A 21,471-nucleotide genomic window follows, 5' to 3' on the forward strand; every position below is an offset into this window, starting at 1 on the left:
TTGACCATATGTTGGGCCACAAAGACAATATCAGCAAATTTAGAAAAATTGAAATTGTGCCAAGCATATTTTCTGATCATAAAGCCTTGAAACTAGAATTCAACTGTAAAAAAGAGGGGGAAAAACCCACAAAAATGTGGAAACTAAACAACATACTTCTAAAAAATGAATGGGTCAAAGAAGAAATAAGCGCAGAGATCAAAAGATACATACAGACAAATGAAAATGAAAATACGACATATCAGAATCTCTGGGATGCAGCAAAAGCAGTAATAAGAGGAAAGTTCATATCACTTCAGGCCTATATGAACAAACAAGAGAGAGCCGAAATAAACCACTTAACTTCACACCTTAAGGAACTAGAAAAAGAAGAACAAAGACAACCCAAAACCAGCCGAAGAAAGGAGATAATAAAAATCAGAGCAGAAATAAATGAAATAGAGAACAGAAAAACTATAGAAAAAATAAATAAAACAAGGAGCTGGTTCTTTGAAAAGATCAACAAAATTGACAAACCCTTAGCAAGACTCACCAAGGAAAAAAGGCACAGGACTCAAATAAATAAAATCCAAAATGAAAGAGGAGAGATCACCACAGACATCATAGATATACAAAGAATTATTGTAGAATACTATGAAAAATTATATGCCACCAAATACAACAATCTAGAAGAAATGGATAAATTCCTAGAACAATACAACCTTCCTAGACTGAGTCATGAAGAAGCAGAAAGCCTAAACAGACCAATCAGCAGAGAGGAAATAGAAAAAACTATTAAAAACCTCCCCAAAAATAAAAGTCCAGGCCCAGACGGTTATACTAGTGAATTCTATCAAACATTCAAAGAAGACTTGGTTCCTATTCTACTCAAAGTCTTCCAAAAAATTGAAGAAGAAGCAATACTTCCAAACACATTTTATGAGGCCAACATAACCCTCATACCAAAACCTGGCAAGGATGGCACAAAGAAAGAAAACTACAGACCAATATCTCTAATGAATACAGATGCTAAAATTCTAAACAAAATACTGGCAAACCGAATACAACAACATATTAAAAAAATAATACATCATGATCAAGTGGGATTCATCCCAGAATCTCAAGGATGGTTCAACATACGCAAAACGGTTAACGTAATACACCATATCAACAAAACAAAGAACAAAAACCACATGATCTTATCAATAGATGCAGAAAAGGCTTTTGATAAAATACAACACAATTTTATGTTTAAGACTCTCAACAAAATGGGTATAGAAGGAAAATATCTCAACATGATAAAGGCCATATATGATAAACCATCAGCCAACATCATTTTAAACGGCAAAAAACTGAGGACTTTCTACCTTAAATCAGGAACAAGACAGGGTTGTCCACTCTCTCCACTCTTATTTAACGTGGTGCTAGAAGTTCTGGCCAGAGCAATCAGACAAGACAAAGAAATAAAAGGCATCCATATTGGAAAAGAAGAAGTAAAGGTATCACTTTTTGCTGATGATATGATCCTATACATCGAAAACCCGAAGGACTCCACAAAAAGATTATTAGAAACAATAAACCAATACAGTAAGGTCGCAGGATACAAAATTAACATACAGAAGTCCATAGCCTTTCTCTATGCCAACAATGAAATATTAGAAAACGAACTCAAAAAAATAATCCCTTTCACGATTGCAACAAAAAAAATAAAATACCTAGGAATAAACATAACAAAAAATGTAAAGGACCTATATAATGAAAATTACAAAGCATTGTTAAGGGAAATCGAAAAAGATACAATGAGATGGAAAAATATTCCTTGTTCTTGGATAGGAAGAATAAATATAATCAAAATGGCCATATTACCCAAAGCAATATACAAATTTAATGCAATTCCCATCAAAATCCCTATGAGATTTTTTAAAGAAATGGAACAAAAAATCATCAGATTTATATGGAACTATAAAAAACCCCGAATAGCCAAAACAATCCTAAGGAAAAAGAATGAAGCTGGGGGCATTACAATACCTGACTTTAAACTATATTATAGGGCCACAATAATCAAAACAGCATGGTATTGGCAGAAAAATAGACACTCAGACCAATGGAACAGAATAGAAAGCCCAGAAATAAAACCACATATATATGGTCAAATAATCTTTGATAAAGGGGCCAACAACACACAATGGAGAAAAGAAAGCCTCTTCAACAAATGGTGTTGGGAAAACTGGAAAGCCACATGCAAAAGAATGAAACTCGACTACAGCCTGTCCCCGTGTACTAAAATTAATTCAAAATGGATCAAAGACCTAAATATAAGACCTGAAACAATAAAGTACATAGAAGAAGACATAGGTACTAAACTCATGGACCTGGGTTTTAAAGAACATTTTATGAACTTGACTCCAATGGCAAGAGAAGTGAAGGCAAAGATAAATGAATGGGACTACATCAGAATAAAAAGTTTTTGTTCAGCAAGAGAAACTGATATCAAAATAAACAGACAGCCAACTAAATGGGAAATGATATTTTCAAACAACAGCTCAGATAAGGGCCTAATTTCCAAAATTTACAAAGAACTCATAAAACTCAACAACAAACAAACAAACAATCCAATAAAAAAATGGGAAGAAGACATGAATAGACACTTCTCCCAGGAAGAGATACAAATGGCCAACAGATATATGAAAAAATGCTCAGCTTCATTAGTTATTAGGGAAATGCAAATCAAAACTACAATGAGATACCACCTCACCCCTGTTAGATTAGCTATGATCAACAAGACGGGTAATAGCAAATGTTGGAGAGGCTGTGGAGAAAAAGGAACCCTCATTCACTGTTGGTGGGACTGTAAAGTAGTACAACCATTATGGAGGAAAGTATGGTGGTTCCTCAAAAAACTGCAAATAGAACTACCTTATGACCCAGCAATCCCTCTACTGGGTATATACCCCAAAACCTCAGAAACATTGATACGTGAAGACACATGTAGCCCCATGTTCATTGCAGCACTGTTCACAGTGGCCAAGACATGGAAACAACCAAAAAGCCCTTCAATAGAAGACTGGATAAAGAAGATGTGGCACATATACACTATGGAATACTACTCAGCCATAAGAAACGATGACATCAGATCATTTACAGCAAAATGGTGGGATCTTGACAACATTATAAGGAGTGAAATAAGTAAATCAGAAAAAACAAGAACTACATGATTCCATACATTGGTGGAACATAAAAATGAGACTAAGAGACATGGACAAGAGTGTGGTGGTTACCAGGGGTGGGGGGAGGGGGGACAGGGGGAGGGTTGGGGGGAGGGGGAGGGGCACAGAGAACTAGATGGAGGGTGGCGAAGGACAATCTGACTTTGGGCGAGGGGTATGCAACATAGTTTAATGACAAGATAACCTGGACATGTTTTCTTTGAATATATGTACCCTGATTTATTAATGTCATCCCATTACCATTAATAAAAATTTATTTAAAAAAAAAAAAAAAAAAAAAGAAAAGAAAAAAAAAAAAAAAAAAAAAAAGAATGAACAATTCCAAAATACAGAGCAATGGTGACAATTAAATACAGATCTTTATATTTATATATATATATATATATATTTTTTTTTTTCTTCCTTGTAGTAATCATTTAGATAGGCATGAGCAGAGTAGGAACAATGGGCCTGGCACAGAAAGTTACCAGGGCGGAAAGCCCTGGGTATCCAGCAATGCACATAACTGGGAAAACAAGGACCTCGCCCCCAGGGTGAGTTTTCTTATTCTAGCATATTGCTGGTCATGAGGTTTAGATCTCGGACCTTCCCACCCCTAGCATGTGGCCAGTCATGTGGAAGACCAGCTTAGAGGAGAAACAAGGGGTCCAGAGAATAGCTTCATATGACTCCCACACAAGCCCTTGCATGACCACCTCCTTAAGCATTAACCCCTCATGACAATGAGGTTCTGATCTTCATCAAAGAATCTTAGAAACAAAGCTTCTGGTCAATTATCCAGACAGAATTTTGGTCAAACTAGAAATAACATCAAGGCCTCAGCTGTGTTTCAGCTCCAGGCCCAGAAAAGCAGCAAGACCAGGCAGGGTGAAGCCATGGCTGACATGAGGACCAGCTGCAGTGACTCATGATTCCCTGCCCTGGTGCAGCTCGATCAGTGGAGACCAGGACCCTAACAGGACACACCGAGAAAGCTGATCAGTATTTCACTGAGATCTCATCTTGGGCCTCTCCTAGGGTCCCCACCTTTGGAGAGCAGATGGTCTCCTCCTCAGGATGGAGGACTTGCCACGTGCACTTTCTCTCCATTACGTGAGCCAGGGTCTTTCCCTCTACCCTTCCTCCAGGCACATTCTCTTGCCTTTTTTTTCCCTAAGCTCCAAGGGCCCTTCTTTTGCCTCTGCAACTCATTTCCTAAGCCCATGCAGCCCAGCTGGCTCACGTTTCCTACCTCTGTGGCTTTCTAAATACACTTTTTCTTATAATTTGACTTCCTTGGCTCTGAATCCTTTCTTTGCAAAACTCAGGTATCACGGGTGCTGAACCGAGGTCTGGTAACATCCTGGTGCCATTTCATTGCTAACACTGATTTAGACTTAAAATGACTGTCACAGAAAACGGATCAATTCCTTCAAATGCAGATCTAATAATCACCTTCCCACATCACTTTGGCAGGCTATAAATCTCCCTTAAACAAAAAATAAAATCTAAAGCAATTCAGTAGGAGAGTATGTAAACATGAAAAAAAAAATGACAAAAAAATACACATAATTTCAGGCAATAAAAAGCAGCCTATAAAACTGCTTATGCAATGTAATTAAACTTTTGAGGGGGAAAAACAAAAAAAAATCTCACTTTATAAATTATTCTAGAATAAAGCCTAGAAGGAAATCATAAAATATTATAAATAGTCATTACTGGTTGAAAATATTGCTTTGATATTTATTCACTTATTTATATTTTTATGTATTTTTGTAAGTTTTCTGTAATAAAAATACAATATTATTTAATCATCAATAAGGCAAAACTTTTTAAAAAACAAATTCTGAAATGAATTAAAAATCAATCTAGGTCCTGGCCGGTTGGCTCAGCGGTAGAGCGTCGGCCTGGCGTACGGGGGACCCGGGTTCAATTCCCGGCCAGGGCACATAGGAGAAGCGCCCATCTGCTTCTACACCCCTCCCCCTCTCCTTCCTCTCTGTCTCTCTCTTCCCCTCCCGCAGCCAAGGCTCCATTGGAGCAAAGATGGCCCGGGCGCTGGGGATGGCTCCTTGGCCTCTGCCCCAGGCGCTAGAGTGGCTCTGGTAGCGGCAGAGCAACACCCAGGAGGGGCAGAGCGTCGCCCCTGGTGGGAGTGCCGGGTGGATCCCGGTCGGGCGCATGCGGGAGTCTGTCTGACTGTCTCTCCCCGTTTTCAGCTTCAGAAAAGAAAAGAAAAAAAAATCAATCTATTTAGGACAAGAACTTCCCCTTTTTGGTGTGGTATGTGCCATCTCAAAAGAGTTTCAAAAGTGAAAATTTTTAAAATTCTGAATTTGGGTGTTTGATAAATTGCTAAAATAAAACTAATAAAATTTGTTAAGCTAAACTATCAAATTCATATATAAATTTAACATTAAAAAGATAGCAAATTGGTGGCAATAGCCAGCAGGAAAGAGGGGGTAAAGATGGGGGTAGGTGAGTAAAGGGGGAGGAGATGGGGCAGAAAGAGACTTTGCCGAGGAGGGTTGGGGGTGAAGAATGTAGTGTATGGAAGGTGTTATATTGAGTTGTACACTCGAAACCCATATGGCTTGGCAAATCATGTCATTCCAATAAACTAAAAATACGTTTTAAAAACTTTAAAAAAATAGCAAATGTATTTCTGTCTTTAGAAATAATTTTTTGTAAAAAAGTATGATATATGCATTATAATAACAAATATATAACCTGCAATCTGTAATATATGCATACATATTAAGGGAAAATAAATGACAATTTATACTTCAGAGAAGGTAGGAAATTAAAACACTGACAGGAATTTCTAGTATAAGAAGGTCATCAGAAAGATGACATATACATTTTTTAATATAAAATATTATGGTCACTTTCTGACATAATCATAAAAATATTTCAGAAATTTTTACTTACTGCATGTTTAAGTGTACACATCTCATAAAGGACACATCCTAGAGCCCAAATGTCACTAGAAAATAAAATAATGAAATTTTTTTATAAATAGTAAATTTTACTTAAAACTTTTTTTATTTAAGAAAACAATACCCAGCATAAAAATGCTTTGCAAAAATATGTTCCATAAAACATGTACTTTAAAATTTAAATTTCAACCATCACCAAATGATAAAAGCAGTTATCCCTCATTAGAAAAATAATAGTTGTTCAAGCATTTTAAAGTTTCATTAGCCCTGGCAGGTTGGCTCGGCGGTAGAGCGTCGGCCTGGCGTGCGGAAGTCCCGGGTTCCATTCCTGGCCAGGGCACACAGGAGAGGCGCCCATCTGCTTCTCCACCACCCCCCCTTCCTCTCTGTCTCTCTCTTCCCCTCCCGCAGCCGAGGCTCCATTGGAGCAAAGATGGCCCGGGCGCTGGGGATGGCTCCTTGGCCTCTGCCCCAGGCGCTAGAGTGGCTCTGGTCGCAACAGAGCGACTCCCCGGATGAGCAGAGCATCGCCCCCTGGTGGGCGTGCCGGGTGGATCCCGGTAGGGCGCATGCGGGAGTCTGTCTGACTGCCTCCCCGTTTCCAGCTTCATAAAAATACAAAAAATAAAAATAAATGAAGTTTCACTAAAGAAATTTAATATTTAACAAAACAAAATAAGCAAATTTCATGAATATTCTATTGTTATTTTATTTTACAAGTCAAACTGCTTTATTCAATTATTTGCAAACTACCATGTTTCAAAATATAAAAACAAAACACTACTTTAATAAACAAGAAAATATTAATTTACTAAAATTATACTTCAAATAAAATTGACAGCCAACTTAAATATTATATAAGAATATATTATATATTTGTTATTTTATTCTAAATTAAAGACTTAGACACACTATCTTCTTTATATATAATCTCTTCTATTTTATTTTTTTTGTTTTTTTTTAATTTTTTTAAATATTTGATTTTTAGAGAGAGGGGATAGATAGAGAGAGAGAGAGGAGGAGGAGCAGGAAGCATCAACTCCCATATGTGCCTTGACCAGGCAAGCCCAAGGTTTCGAACCAGCAACCTCAGTGTTCCAGGTCGACACTTTATCCCACTGCGCCACCACAGGTCAGGCACTCTTCTATTTTATATTAAACAAGTATTTTTATAATTTAACAAAAAGCTACCTTTATTTCTTTTTTTTTATTTTATTTTTATTTTTTTTCTTTTCATTTTTCTGAAGCTGGAAACAGGGAGAGACAGTCAGACAGACTCCCGCATGCGCCCGACCGGGATCCACCCGGCACGCCCACCAGGGGCGACGCTCTGCCCACCAGGGGGCGATGCTCTGCCCATCCTGGGCGTCGCCATGTTGCGACCAGAGCCACTCTAGCGCCTGAGGCAGAGGCCACAGAGCCATCCCCAGCGCCCGGGCCATCTTTGCTCCAATGGAGCCTTGGCTGCAGGAGGGGAAGAGAGAGACAGAGAGGAAAGCGCGGCGGAGGGGTGGAGAAGCAAATGGGCGCTTCTCCTGTGTGCCCTGGCCGGGAATCGAACCCGGGTCCTCCGCACGCTTGGCCGACGCTCAACCGCTGAGCCAACCGGCCAGGGCCAGCTACCTTTCTTTCTAAAGGGGAGAAAAACCCTCATAGTTCAGTTACAGTGGTCCTTAGAAATCAATAAAAGCAAAACCCACTACTCCTGAAAGTTGAACTTAACTGGAAAAGAATAAAAGCCATTATTAAATTGCTAAGGTTATTTTTACCAGAAGTCTAACAAAACCCTACAAATATAAATTTATAATCCCTAAAATCTTTTTAATTTCAAGATTCATCTGGGAAAAGAATGCAAATGTAATTAAGCTATTTAGTAACTTATACATGTTACAATTAAATAGTATAAACAAAGACATTTAAAAATTATACTAGGACCTGGCCGGTTGGCTCAGCAGTAGAGTGTTGGCCTGGCGTGCGGGGGACCCGGGTTCGATTCCAGGCCAGGGCACACAGGAGAAGAGCCCATTTGCTTCTCCACCCCCCCCCCTCCTTCCTCTGTCTCTCTCTTCCCCTCCCGCAGCCGAGGCTCCATTGGAGCAAAGATGGCCCGGGTGCTGGGGATGGCTCCTTGGCCTCTGCCCCAGGCTCTAGAGTGGCTCTGGTCGCTCCAGAGCGACACCCCGGAGGGGCAGAGCATTGCCCCCTGGTGGGCAGAGCGTCACCCCTGGTGGGCGTGCCGGGTGGATCCCGGTCGGGCGCATGCGGGAGTCTGACTGTCTCTCCCCGTTTCCAGCTTCAGAAAAATACAAAAAAAATAAAATAAATAAATAAATAAATAAAAATTATACTAATGATCCTATTAATACAATATTTAAATACATTTATAAAAATATGAATTTTAAATATAATCAATGATGCTTATCCATTATGTTTTTAAAGCATTTTCCCCATAAAATTAATTTTATATAAATTCTTTAAAAGCAGATTAAATCCATTCTTAAAGACTAATATTTTCAGCCCTGGCCAGTTGGCTCAGTGGTAGAGCATCAGCCTGGCGTGCAGGAGTCCCGGGTTCGATTCCTGGCCAGGGCACACAGGAGAAGTGCCCATCTGCTTCTCCACCCCTCCCCCTCTCCTTCCTGTCTCTCTTTTCCCCTCCCGCAGCCAAGGCTCCATTGGAGCAAAGTTGGCCCGGGCATTGAGGATGGCTCCATGGCCTCTGCCTCAGGTGCTGGAATGGCTCTGGTAGCAACAGAGCAATGCCTCAGATGGGCAGAGCATCACCCCCTGGTGGCATGCTGGGTGGATCCCGGTCGGGTGCATGTGGGAGTCTGTTTGACTGCCTCCCCATTTCCAACTTCAGGAAATACAAAAAAAAAAAAAAATTATATTTTTTACAGTTGACTTATTCACAAGACACAGAAGTAACATTAAATTGTAAAATTAGCACAAAGAAAATGCTGTTATCCTTTAGAATACCCACTAATAATATATTCCATGGATTTGATGGATCACTGTAATACAAGTTGATTTTAAAAATACATTACTAGAGCCCTGGCCAGTTGGCTCACAGATCATCAGCTTGGCGTATGGAAGTCCTGGGTTCGATTCCCAGCCAGGGCACACAGGAAAAGCACCCATCTGCTTCTCCACCCTTCCGCCTCTCCTTCCTCTCTGTATCTCTCTTCCCCTCCCGCAGCCAGGGCTCCACTGGAGCAAGGTTGGCCTGAGCACTGAGGATGGCTCCCTGACCTCTGCCTCAGGCGCTAGAATGGCTCCAGCTGCAATGGAGTAACGCTCCAGATAGGCAGAGCATTGTCCCCTGGTGGGCATGCCGGGTGGATCTTGGTTGGGCACATGCGGGAGTCTGTCTGACTGCCTCCCCACTTCTAACTTTGGAAAAATACAAAAAAAAAAAAAAATACATTACTAGGATGATGTTCTCAGTATCTAATGCTCAAGTTTTAAATATAGCTTCTTTCTCATCCCCAAGAAAAAAGGGGAGATGAGGACAGAGAGCAATCATAAATACATACATTAGGGCCAGCTACCACTTCCAAAATTAAGACCAGTGTTTTTGGTTGGCATTTTTCTATTAGAAAAAATGAGAGAAAATAAAGAGTAATTGGACTTCAGGGTAGCATTCCTCTTCCCATGTACACATACAATCTGGTAACCACAGTATAACTGAGCAATTAGAAAACTGAGGTTAGATGTCAGATGCCTGAGACATTGAAGTTACTGTACATCGCTCTGCATTTGATTCCCTCATTAGGAAAGGAGGAATGATTAATACATACAACTTACAAGGTTACTAAGAAGATTAAGAGTTAATACACAGAAAGCATATAAAATAGAGCCCACAATAGAGAAAATGTTCAATAAATATTAACTACTCTAATTCAATAGGAAGTTACTATTATAAAAAGAAAGACCAAAGTAGTCTATTTTAAAATATTATTTAAATAATAAAGTGATTCTGTCTATAGTTCCTTTGGCAAGACTGAAATAGCTTCAATACAATTCCCCTCATCATCACATATTTTAAAAATGTGTGTGTGTGCGCGTGCACACGCACACACATATGGGTGGGCAAAAGTAGGTTTACAGTTGTGAGCATACAAAACACACGAATTTATTCTTGTATTATTAATTATTGTCATTTTCCATATGAACAACTGTAAACCCACTTTTGCCAATCCCTGTATATATGTATGTATTTACATATGTATATTACTGATTTTAGAATAATATTCTTAAGATTAAGAAATATAGTATAACAGAAAGATTTAAAGGAACTATACATGCAATAAGTATTTTAAATACCTTTTATTATTGTAAGGTTTGTTTTCACAGATTTCAGGTGACAAGTAGTATGGGGTCCCTATGCAAGTTCGAGCCAGTTCTACAGTACTAGAAAAAAAAAAGAATTATTGGAGAAGCTTAAGACACTTAAAGATATAAATAATCACATATCATGATCACGAATTAAAATTTCACCGAAGATGGCCCTGGGCAAGTAGCTCAACTGGTTAGAGTATCATTCTGACTTGCCTAAAGCTACGAGTTCAATCCTCGGTCAAAGTACATACAAGAAAGCAACCAAAGAATGCACAACCAAGTGAAACAACAAATTGTTTTTCTCTCTCTTTCCCTTATTCTCTCTAAAACTTAATAAATTAAAAAAATTAATTTTACTGATAACATGTCAAAACAAAGTTTAAAACTGATATGTTACCTATTAAGAACTCTAGCAATTCCAAAATCTCCAAGTTGTATTGTCCCCTCTTTGGTTAAAAATATATTCTATAAAAGAGGAAAAATATGGAATTATTATCACAGTTCAGTTCTGATTCAACATTTTTCATAAAAATGAATGCAGTTTTAAAAAATGCTAGGATAACTCAATGTCCATGTGCAGAAGAATAAGTGCAAACCCCTCAGATCATATGCAAAAATTAACTTAAAGTGGACTCTAGACCTAAAAATAAGAATTAAACTATAAAACTTCTAGAGGAAAACATAGAAGTAAATCTTCATTGGGTTAGGCAACAATTTCTTAGCTATGATACCAAAAACTCAAAGAAAAAAAGAAAAATAGATATACTAGATTTCATCAAAAGTAAAAACTATTGTGCATCAAAGGATACCATCAAGGAAGTGACAATCTATAGAAATGGAGAATATATCTGCAAATCACATATATGACAAGGAATTTGTATCCAGAATAAAGAACTCTTACAACTCAACAGCAACGCTGAAAGACAACTCCATTTTAAAATAGGCAAAGTTATACACTATATGAATCCATTCATATAACATGTCCAGAATAGGCAAATCCACAGAGACAGAAAGTAGATTAGTGGTTTCCAAGATCCAGGTGGAGGGGAATGGGGAGTGACTGCTAACAGGTACAGAGTTCCTTTTTGGAATGATAAAATGTTCTGGAACTCATGAGGGGTGATGGTTTTACATCTCTGTCAATATGCTAAAAATCACTGAACTGTACACTTTAAGTTGGTGGATTTTATGGTATATAAAATATATTTCACTAGAGGTTTAAAAAATGAATCCTTACCTCCTCCTCAATCAACTAGCCAAAACTTCTACATGTAACAAATTAATCTTAAAATTTTCTAATAAAGGGGATGAGGGGTCAGGCAAAACAGGTAAAGGGGATTAAGAGGTACAAACTTAGTTATAAAACTAAGTCATGGAGCTGTAATGTATAGCATAGGAAACAGTAGTAGTATTTTAATAACTTTGTATGGGTGACAGATGAACCAGATCTATTGTAGCAAATATTTCATAATGTATAGACCAAATTATTATGATGTACATCTGAAGCTAATAGGATTCTGCATGCCAGTTACACTTCCATTTTTAAAAAAGTGCAGATCCCTAGGCACCATCCAAAAAACCAAAAATTAAAAAATTAAACAACCTAATAAAATAATAGATATAAAAATTTTCTAAATTGCCAATAATTTACCCAACTATTTTGCATTTATTTATAAATATAGGACTCCAATACATTTATAAATACAGAACTCCGATACTCTATTAAAACAGTGAAGTCAAGAGTTTGTAGAATAACATGCATTAAAACTCCATTTGTATCATTATCATTCAGGAGACCTGAACAGGCACATGCTCACAGTTAAAGATGACACAATGTGGGGGAGACGGGGTGAAATGGGGCTATGTGGCAGGGGATACGGAACAGGAAAGATGGGATGTGGAATTTCCACCACAGCTCTACTTTTTCCCCACTTGTCATTCTGGGGCTATTAGGCTATAAAGAAGCTGCAGGCCTGAGGTACAGAGACCACTCAGCCTTGACACAGGAAACAAACTTTCTCTCTGCTCCCCATGCTGGGAACTGAGAGCCTAAGTGTGGCAACCATAAAACCTCTATGCAAAGATGAATGAATTGGGACAAGCCATATATATGAAGAAATATAATGCAAAGAAAAATAGCCAAAAATAATCTTCAGAACAAAAATTCACTCCAGATCGAATTAATTTTATAAAACAGTCCGACAAAAACTTTAAAGATGTTTAGAAATTGTAAAGTGATAAAGGGATAAGTACTCATTTAAAAAGAATAACACATTATGAAATAACCAATCAGAAATAAGAATAAATATATTTTAAAATCCATTTTAAAACCTTGACGAGAAAGTAATTATTAAAAATATATCAGCACTAGTTTAAACAAAATTTTAAAAGGTAGTTTGATAAATTCACCTAGAATACAACAAAAACACAGAGATAATACTATATATAAATATGACACCAGATACTTGAAGGGATAGACTAAGAAGCTCCATCATATGTTTAGAAAAGAATCCAGAAGATAACCATGAAGATAATAACAAGAGACACAATATTTGAAAAAATATAGCTAAACATTTTCCAAAAACATTTCCTAGAAAATACATATTCTCATATCAAGAATGCACAGCATAATGAATAAAAACGGAACCTTACCAATGTGCAACATTGTAATTTCATAACCATGCGGACAGAGAGACTGTCCTAAAACCTTCCACAAAGAAAGAAGGATAAGAAATCATAATGGCTCTAAATTCCTAAACAGTAACTAGAAGTCAAGAGACAAATGAGCAATACATTCAAAATTCTGCAGGGAAACAATTTCCAATCTAGAAATTTATATACAAATTATCATTAAAGAGAATGCAGTAAAAATCATCTCAAAAAATATACCTTCCACATAACCTTTTTTTGTGTATTTCCTCTGTTATACTGAGAAAGTAATCCAAGAAAGAGGAAGATTCAGGAAATAAGCAGGAGATCTAACAAGATGCTGACGAAGATTGCTAGGATTAGAGTGAAGGGAGAAAATGGATAATCTGATGCAGACTGGGTCAGGTTCAAAAATTTTGGCCCAAGACAATGCTGGTTCCATGTCCATATCCACTCAGAAGTTATTAGTAATAGAATAAACATACCTGTGACTTTATGTCTCGATGAAGAATTTTTCTATCATGTACATGTTTCAGGGCCAAACATATCTGTACAAACCAGTCCAAAATCTAGGGGGGCAAATGAGATCTGTCATTTCTTTTAAAATTTACATTTCACAGTACTCTTTCCTTGATCATAAAAAGGATTCAAGAATAGTTGGTGTTGAAGGGTACTAAATCCTTAAAAAAAATTAGACTAATTAATTTTTAATCTGTAGTCACTAACATTACATAGTCAAGCCAAATGACACATATGTGCAAAAACACATACAAACTTTAAAATGTAAGAGACTGCTATTGAAGCAACTCTTGTAAGTCAAAATAAATATGGAAAGATTTTTCTACAGAGGAGTGAAAATGGAAATAATTTCTATTTTATAATAGTATAATAGTAGATGACTTCTGCTTTTAAATATATATTTATTCTACAATGCTTTTTTCTTAACATAAATAAAAATCATGAAAGGAAAAACAATCAGACTGGAAACTTGGAGATTATCTCTTACTTTTTCTCTCCCCATATTTACAATATATAAACACATTATGGAGTTGGCCATTTGAAAGTAAAAAGGTTTCATTTATTTCTCAGACCTATACAAAAATAATTCCAATTGATGTCATTTTGAAACAAATAAAGTATACACAATAATAAGAGAAACAGGTTAATTTTCTATAATCTTTGATTGAAGCAGGACTTTCAAAACATGATACAAAACCCGTAAGTCACGAGAAACAAGAATGACAGAGTTGACTCTACAAAATTTGAAGTATCTGCATGACAAAATATATAATCAAGCTTTATAATTATATAAGGAAATATCTGCAACATGATTAATAGATCTCTAATTCACTAATATATACAAGTTCTTTCAAATCCGAGAAAAGCATGGCAGCCCAAATAAGAAGTAGATAAAAGACTAGAAAGGCAAATCACAGAGGGAAAAATCAGCCAATGGACATATATACAAAATATTCACCTTCCTCCAAATAAAAAATAAAAGTTAAAAAAAATACCATCTGAACCTGACAAAAATGAAATAATGCACAATGTTGGTCAGAATGTGGGAAAACAGGTCTTTGTACACCCTTTGTGGGAAAGTTAATTACAGCCATGTTTCAAAGTATGTAAAAATTTCAAAGGCACACACCATTTGAAAGAGAAGTCTGCAATTTCAAATTGATGCTGTAGATGTAGAATCACAAATAACAAAAGCATGTGCACAAGGATGTTTACTCCAGAACCATTTGTCAGAGCAAAAAATTATAAATAACCGAAATGTCCATCAAGTTAAATATATAATGATAATAATCTCTGTACTAGAAATTCCATCAGCCACTGAAAAGAATGAAAGTACTTCTACATACAATGTTAAGTGAAAAAAAGTTTCAGAATAGGATGCACAGCATACTCCTATTTTTTAAAAGTATATGTTTATGTGTATTACACACCTGAACTCTGTGTAACCATATGAGTATGTGCTGTATGTAAAAAGGAAATAAAGAATAAAGGAAGGAACTATCGAAGGATAGCTCTCAATCAGGTAACAGTGTTGACCTCAGTGGAAAGATTTTTCAGAAGATAATGAAAGGTAAAAAACAAGCTTTACTTTTTACTCTTATCTCTTCAGTATTATTTAAAAGAACAAATACTACATTAAAATAACATAAAATTAATATCTTAAGCAATCCTCTCAGTTCAGTTCAACAGACAATTAGTAAAGAGTACACAATGTTTTAAGTTCCTTTCCATATTCACATACGGCACTGTAAGAAGAAAAATGAACTACAATTCTCTTGACTTTAAGGAGTTCATATGGTGGCAGAAGTATAAACCAGTACTTATAATAAAATAAATGAGCTTTACAACAGCAATAAATACACTGAGAGCAATTAAATTCAACCATGAAAAGATCAGGACTGCCTGGCATGCAGTGGCACGGTGGATAGTGTTGACCTGGTAGGCTAAGGTTGCTGGTTTGAAACCCTAGGTTTGCCTGAGCAAGGCACACACGAGAATCAAGCAATGAACAACTAAAGTGAAGCAACTATGGGTTGATACTTCTCGCCCCAACCCCCATAAAAATCAATGAATAAAATCTTTAAAAAAAAAAAAAAGATCCAGGCAGTTATAATATTCACTTTTAGATTAATAATTTCTTTTTAAAGAATGCATTAGATCTCTTAATCATGTATAAAACAAAAAGGGGAGTTACAAACCCTCATTACAATAATATTCTTTTATAATTGCCATCTTTTTACTTTTACTGAGATCTCTATATCTGCATATGACTTCGGGTAACTGTCCAGTGTTCTATCATTTCATCCTGCAGTTCTCCCTTGAGCATTTCTTTCAGTGCCAGTTTAGCAATAACAAATAACCTCAGCTACTGGGTATCTGGGAATGTCTTAATTTCCCTCTCATTTCAAAGGACAGTTTTGCTAGATATAACATTCTTGGTTGCCAGTTCATCTTTTAGCACTTGAATATATCAGCTCAAGTCTACTGGTTTCCAAAGTTTTAAAGAATAAATCTGCTGACAATCTTATTAAATTGCCATTATATGTAATGAGTCACTTTTTTCTTTGGCTTTGCCTTTTAACAGTATAATTATAATGTCTTGGACTTAGAGCTTGTTGAGCTTCCTAGATGTTTATATTCCTGTCTTTTAACAAATTTTGGACATTTTCAGCATTAATTCTTCAAATAGTCTCTCTGCCCCCTTCTCTCTCCTCTTTCTGGGATGCCCGCAATGCATATGCTGGTCTACCTGATGATGGTCCACAGGTCCCTTATGGTGTGCTCACTTCCCTTCCACCTTTTTTGTTTTTGTTCCTCAGAATAATTTCTACTGTCATAGCTTCAATTCACCAATTCTTCTTTCTACCTGCTCAAATCTGCCTTTGAATCCCTTTAATAAATTTTTCATTTCAGTTATTGTACTTTTAAGCTCCAGAAGTTCTTTTTGGTGTCTTTTTAGGTTTTGTCTTTATTGATATTTCTATTTTGTCCATACATTGCTTTGACTGTCTCTATGTCTTCCTTTAGTTCTTTGAGAGCATTTTAAGGCAGTTGTTTTAAAGTCTTTAGTTAACAGGGGTCCCCAAACTTTTTACACAGGGAGCTAGTTCACTGTCCCTCAGACCGCTGGAGGGCCGCCACATACAGTGCTCCTCTCACTGACCACCAATGAAAGAGATGCCCCTTCCAGAAGTGCAGGGGGGGGGCAGATAAATGGCCTCAGGGGGCCGGATGCGGCCCGCGGGCCGTAGTTTGGGGACGCCTGGTCTAGTAGATCACCATCAGGTCTTTTTCTGGGGCAATTTCTGTTCATTTTTTCCTTTGAATGGGCCACACTTTCTTTTGTTTTTGTATGTCTGTGATTCTTCTATTGAAAACTAGTAACTTGAGTCTGACCAGACCATGGTACAGTGGATGGAGTGTCGACCCGAAAATTGAAGATCCAGGTTCAAATCCCAAGGTTGTTGACTTGAGCACGAGCTCACCAGCTTAACCATGGTGTCCTCAGCTTGAGTGTGGGATTATAGACATGACCCATGGTCACTGGCTTGAGCCCAAAGGTCTCTGGCTTGAAGCCCAAGGTTGCTGTTTTGAGCCCAAAGTCACTGGTTTGAGCAAGGGGTCACTGGCTCAGCTGGAGCCCCCAGTCAAGGCACATATGAGAAAACAATCAGTGAACAACTAAGATGCCACAACCAAGAATTGATACTTCTCATCTCTCTCCCTCCCTGTCTTCTGTCCCTGTCTGTCCCTCTCCCTCTCTCTCACTTAAAAAAACAAAAAAATAGTCATTTGCATCTTATCATGTGGTAACTATAAGAAAAAAGATGCTCCTTCCTTAGTGTTTGCTGTTTTGTTTTTTTTTCATTTTTTTTTTTCATTTTTCTGAAGCTTGGAAACAGGGAGAGACAGTCAGACAGACTACCGCATGCACCCGATCGGGATCCACCGGGCACGCCCACCAGGGGCGACGCTCTGCCCACCAGGGGGCGATGCTCTGCCCATCCTGGGCGTCGCCATGTTGCGACCAGAGCCACTCTAGCGCCTGAGGCAGAGGCCACAGAGCCATCCCCAGCGCCCGGGCCATCTTTGCTCCAATGGAGCCTTGGCTGCGGGAGGGGAAGAGAGAGACAGAGGAAAGCGCGGCGGAGGGGTGGAGAAGCAAATGGGCGCTTCTCCTGTGTGCCCTGGCCGGGAATCGAACCCGGGTCCTCCGCATGCTAGGCCGACGCTCTACCGCTGAGCCAACCGGCCAGGGAGTGTTTGCTGTTTTGAAAAAAACTTTTTTTTTCTAAATTGTGGGATGCTATCTCTGAGCTGAGGATCAGCTTGAGGTATAAACTTAAAATTTTCTCGGGTCTTGCCTGACCAGGCAGTGGCATAGTAGATAGAGTGTCAGACTGGGACCCAGAGAACCCATGTTCAAAACCCAAGGTCGCCGGCTTGAGCAAGGGCTCATCTGGCTTGAGCGTGGGCTCACCAGCTTGAGCACGGGGTCACTGGTTTGAGCATGGAGTCATAAACATGACCCCATGGTTGCTGGCTTGAGCCCAAAGGTTGCTGGCTTAAAGCCCAAGGTCGCTGGCTTGAGCCTAAGGTCACTGGCTTGAGCAAGGGGTCACTCCCTCTGCTGCAGCCCCCGGTCAAGGCACATATGAGAAAGCAATCAATGAACAACTAAGGAGACTAAGGAGCCATAACAAAGAATTGATGCTTCTCATCTCTCTCCCTTCCTGTCTGTCTGTCCCTATCTGTCCCTCTCTCTGTCTCAGTCACAAAAAATAAAAAAAATTAAAAATTCTCAGGTTTTTTTCTAAGCCTGCATCTTTCCCTACCTATGCATGATAACTTTCTAATTCCTCCTGTATATGTGGTTGCTTTTGAATGTCCTCATTTGTAATGTCTGGCTTTCCAAGTAGGAAAAGAAATGAAACAGGAAATAACATGGTGCTTGCCCTGTAAATCCCATAGAAGTTACTTCAACCAGAAGAGAAGGGGCTTCTTACAACAAGGGCGGAGGATAAAATAATGACTGAATACCTCTTTGTACCTTGGAGATCAGATGTAGGTATCGATGATCAGAGCACAGATACTGGAAATCTGGAGGACAGGGACCTTTTTGCCCACCCTGGCTCCCCCCAGGTGCATGCTAGCTGCTCCTGTCATACCTGCATGGCTCCCTTAGGAGTGAGAGATGGGGGATGGATAGCTGCTGCTACACAGTTAAAACCAAAATTAATCACAATTTACTATCCAAGCCTTTCCCTGGAAATTGCAAGTCTCCATTTGAGTCTAGAGATCCAAATTAGTTACATCAAAAAGATTCTGCCACTGTCGTTGCTGTATTGGTGGGGAGACAGGTTCCCAGTGCTTCCCACTCTGCCATACTCCCAGCATCCTCTCCATCTGCATTTATTTTCTGCACTATTTTGTTTCTTTGTCCTTTCATGTAACCAAATCTCTGACAACTCTTAAAATTTTGCCTTCTCAAATTTAGATCATAAATTTAGAAAAAAATAAAATAAAAAATTTCAGGTTACCTCTCATTATATATAAATTAGCTCAACATTGTTACAAGACCTGCATGAGAAGACTTGGTTAATGTAACAATTACTAGAAGACAAGTAGAACAAAGACTCAAACCCAAGTCTTCCTACTGCCGCATTCTGTGCTCTTCTAGGCTTAATTGTGGGAAAAGAGAAAAATAGAGCTTGAGAATTATGACATTACTTTACTTAGCAATACTTAACTAAACTATATCTCAAGATCCCTACCATATTTTCTAGTTACTACTAAGAACCTTAAAATCCCCCCACTTGTATGGTATTATCAATCAACAGTTTAGTTGTAGTCAATTTGGTGTGTATCATAGACACAGCTTTCCTAAGTACCCTAGTGTGATAGAAGTTAAGAACTGTGATCTCGGCCCTGGCCGGTTGGCTCAGTGATAGAGCGTCGGCCTGGCGTGCAGAAGTCCCGGGTTCGATTCCTGGCCAGGGAACACAGGAGAAGCTTCTCCCATCTGCTTCTCCACCCCTCCCCCTCTCTTTCCTCTCTGTCTCTCTCTTCCCCTCCCGCAGCCGAGGCTCCACTGGAGTAAAGATGGCCCGGGCGCTGGGGATGGCTCCTCGGCCTCTGCCCCAGGAGCTAGAATGGCTCTGGTCGCAACAGAGCAACGCCCCGGAGGGGTAGAGCATCGCCCCCTGGTGGGCAGAGCATCGCCCCCTGGTGGGCGTGCCGGGTGGATCCCAGTCGGGCGCATGCGGGAGTCTGTCTGTCTCTCCCCGTTTCCGGCTTCAGAAAAATACAGAAAAAAAAAAAAAAAAGAACTGTGATCTCTGCTCTACAGTAAATAGCAACCTAGAATTCTGATGTGAAATTATTCAGAATACATTAAGAAGAATGTGTGATGTAGGAAAAATAAGTGTAGGCTTGGACGACTACAATGGAGCATCATATAGCAGTTAGAAGTGACATAGGCACCCATGGAAAAACAGATGGGTCAGAAATATAGCACTTAGAGGGGAGAAAAGTAAAACTAAATGAGCTGTTATACAACAGGTATGCACTTAAAATACATGTATATAAAACAATGATAACCATTTTGAAAAAAAATAGAGAAATTCATTAAAGACACTGGAATAGCTGCCTATAAAGGGGAGGGGAATGGAAATGGAATGTGAAGAATAAAAAGAAATGAAAAGCACAGGCTTTGTTAGAATGCAACATGATTCAGCTATCAAAGCTAAAATAATTTATCTATATGGACTAACATGTTAAGATAATCAAGATAATTTTTAAGTGATACAAGCAAGATAGAGCATGGTATATATCAGGAGTCTCAAACTCGCGGCCCCGTGGGTTTGAGACCCCATGGGCCGCGAGTTTGAGACCCCTGGTATATATAATAATCTATTTCTGAATGTGTGTCTTAATTTTTATACATGTACATGTGCAAGTATGAAAAAGAAAGTCTGGAAGAATACATCAAACTAAATCTCAGGGATGGAGCAGTGGAAAAGAGCACTTTCCAGGTCTGAACTTTTAAATAATTTTATAATTTATTTTAAGTTGCTAAAAATTATTTTTATAAATTTTGGAAATAGACAGAAATATGCTCCAACACTAACTATGTAATTTTGGAAAAGCTACTAAACCTCTCAGATTCCTTATCTACTAAATAGAAAAAACTACACTAGTTCATGGAACAGGGGGGTTACAAGAATTAAAACAGACAACAAACACAGCACTCCTAGCACAGTGCTTCCTCCAGTGCCCTATATAAAAACATAAAAACCTAAGAATGGCTGATAATGAGAAATTCAGTTTACAGAAGAAAAAAGTCCTAGAAGATAAGACTTAAACTGAGCTTTAAAATAAAATGGTAGAATATTAATAAGCAAGAGTTGGGGGGTATGGTATTGTCAAAATAAATAAATAATCAGAATAAGCACACAGGGAGAAGAATGAGATATATTAACGTGTCCCAGTGCCTAACACAAAATGCATGCTCAATAAATATCTGTTAAGTAGATGAATAAGGGTGCATACTAGAGAATAATAGCAAACAATAAGACTGCTTAGGTAGAATAGAGTCATATCCTTGAAACCAAAAGAGGTTAAATTTAATGTAGTTTCCAATACTAGGTTTCTAGAGCTGGGGTCATCTGGCAAAGCCATATTTTAGAAAGATATGGTCTGGCAGCAGTAAGCCAGATAGACAAGGATATAGAATTAACCAGTTGTAATGAATAATTGTCATATATATAAATACATGTAATACACACACACACACACACACACACACACGATATAAGAGAGTATGGCAAAAGTAGGTT

General features: G+C 38.3%; 1 protein-coding gene across 11 annotated transcripts in view; it reads right to left on the bottom strand.

The window, feature by feature from the left end:
- The window catches only part of NEK1 (NIMA related kinase 1), a 156,406-nt gene that overhangs the window by 115,083 nt on the left and 19,852 nt on the right, over positions 1-21,471 (bottom strand). For all 11 annotated transcript variants that reach the window (XM_066387877.1, XM_066387881.1, XM_066387878.1 and 8 more), the window contains 4 exons: positions 13,600-13,683; positions 10,863-10,930; positions 10,451-10,537; positions 6,117-6,171 (listed from right to left, as the gene is read on the bottom strand). In XM_066387877.1, coding sequence (XP_066243974.1) covers positions 6,117-6,171; positions 10,451-10,537; positions 10,863-10,930; positions 13,600-13,683 — 294 coding nt within the window. The remainder of the gene's footprint in view (positions 1-6,116; positions 6,172-10,450; positions 10,538-10,862; positions 10,931-13,599; positions 13,684-21,471) is intronic.

This window comes from Saccopteryx leptura, chromosome 1, assembly GCF_036850995.1.
Source record: "Saccopteryx leptura isolate mSacLep1 chromosome 1, mSacLep1_pri_phased_curated, whole genome shotgun sequence".
Lineage (NCBI taxonomy): Eukaryota > Metazoa > Chordata > Mammalia > Chiroptera > Emballonuridae > Saccopteryx > Saccopteryx leptura.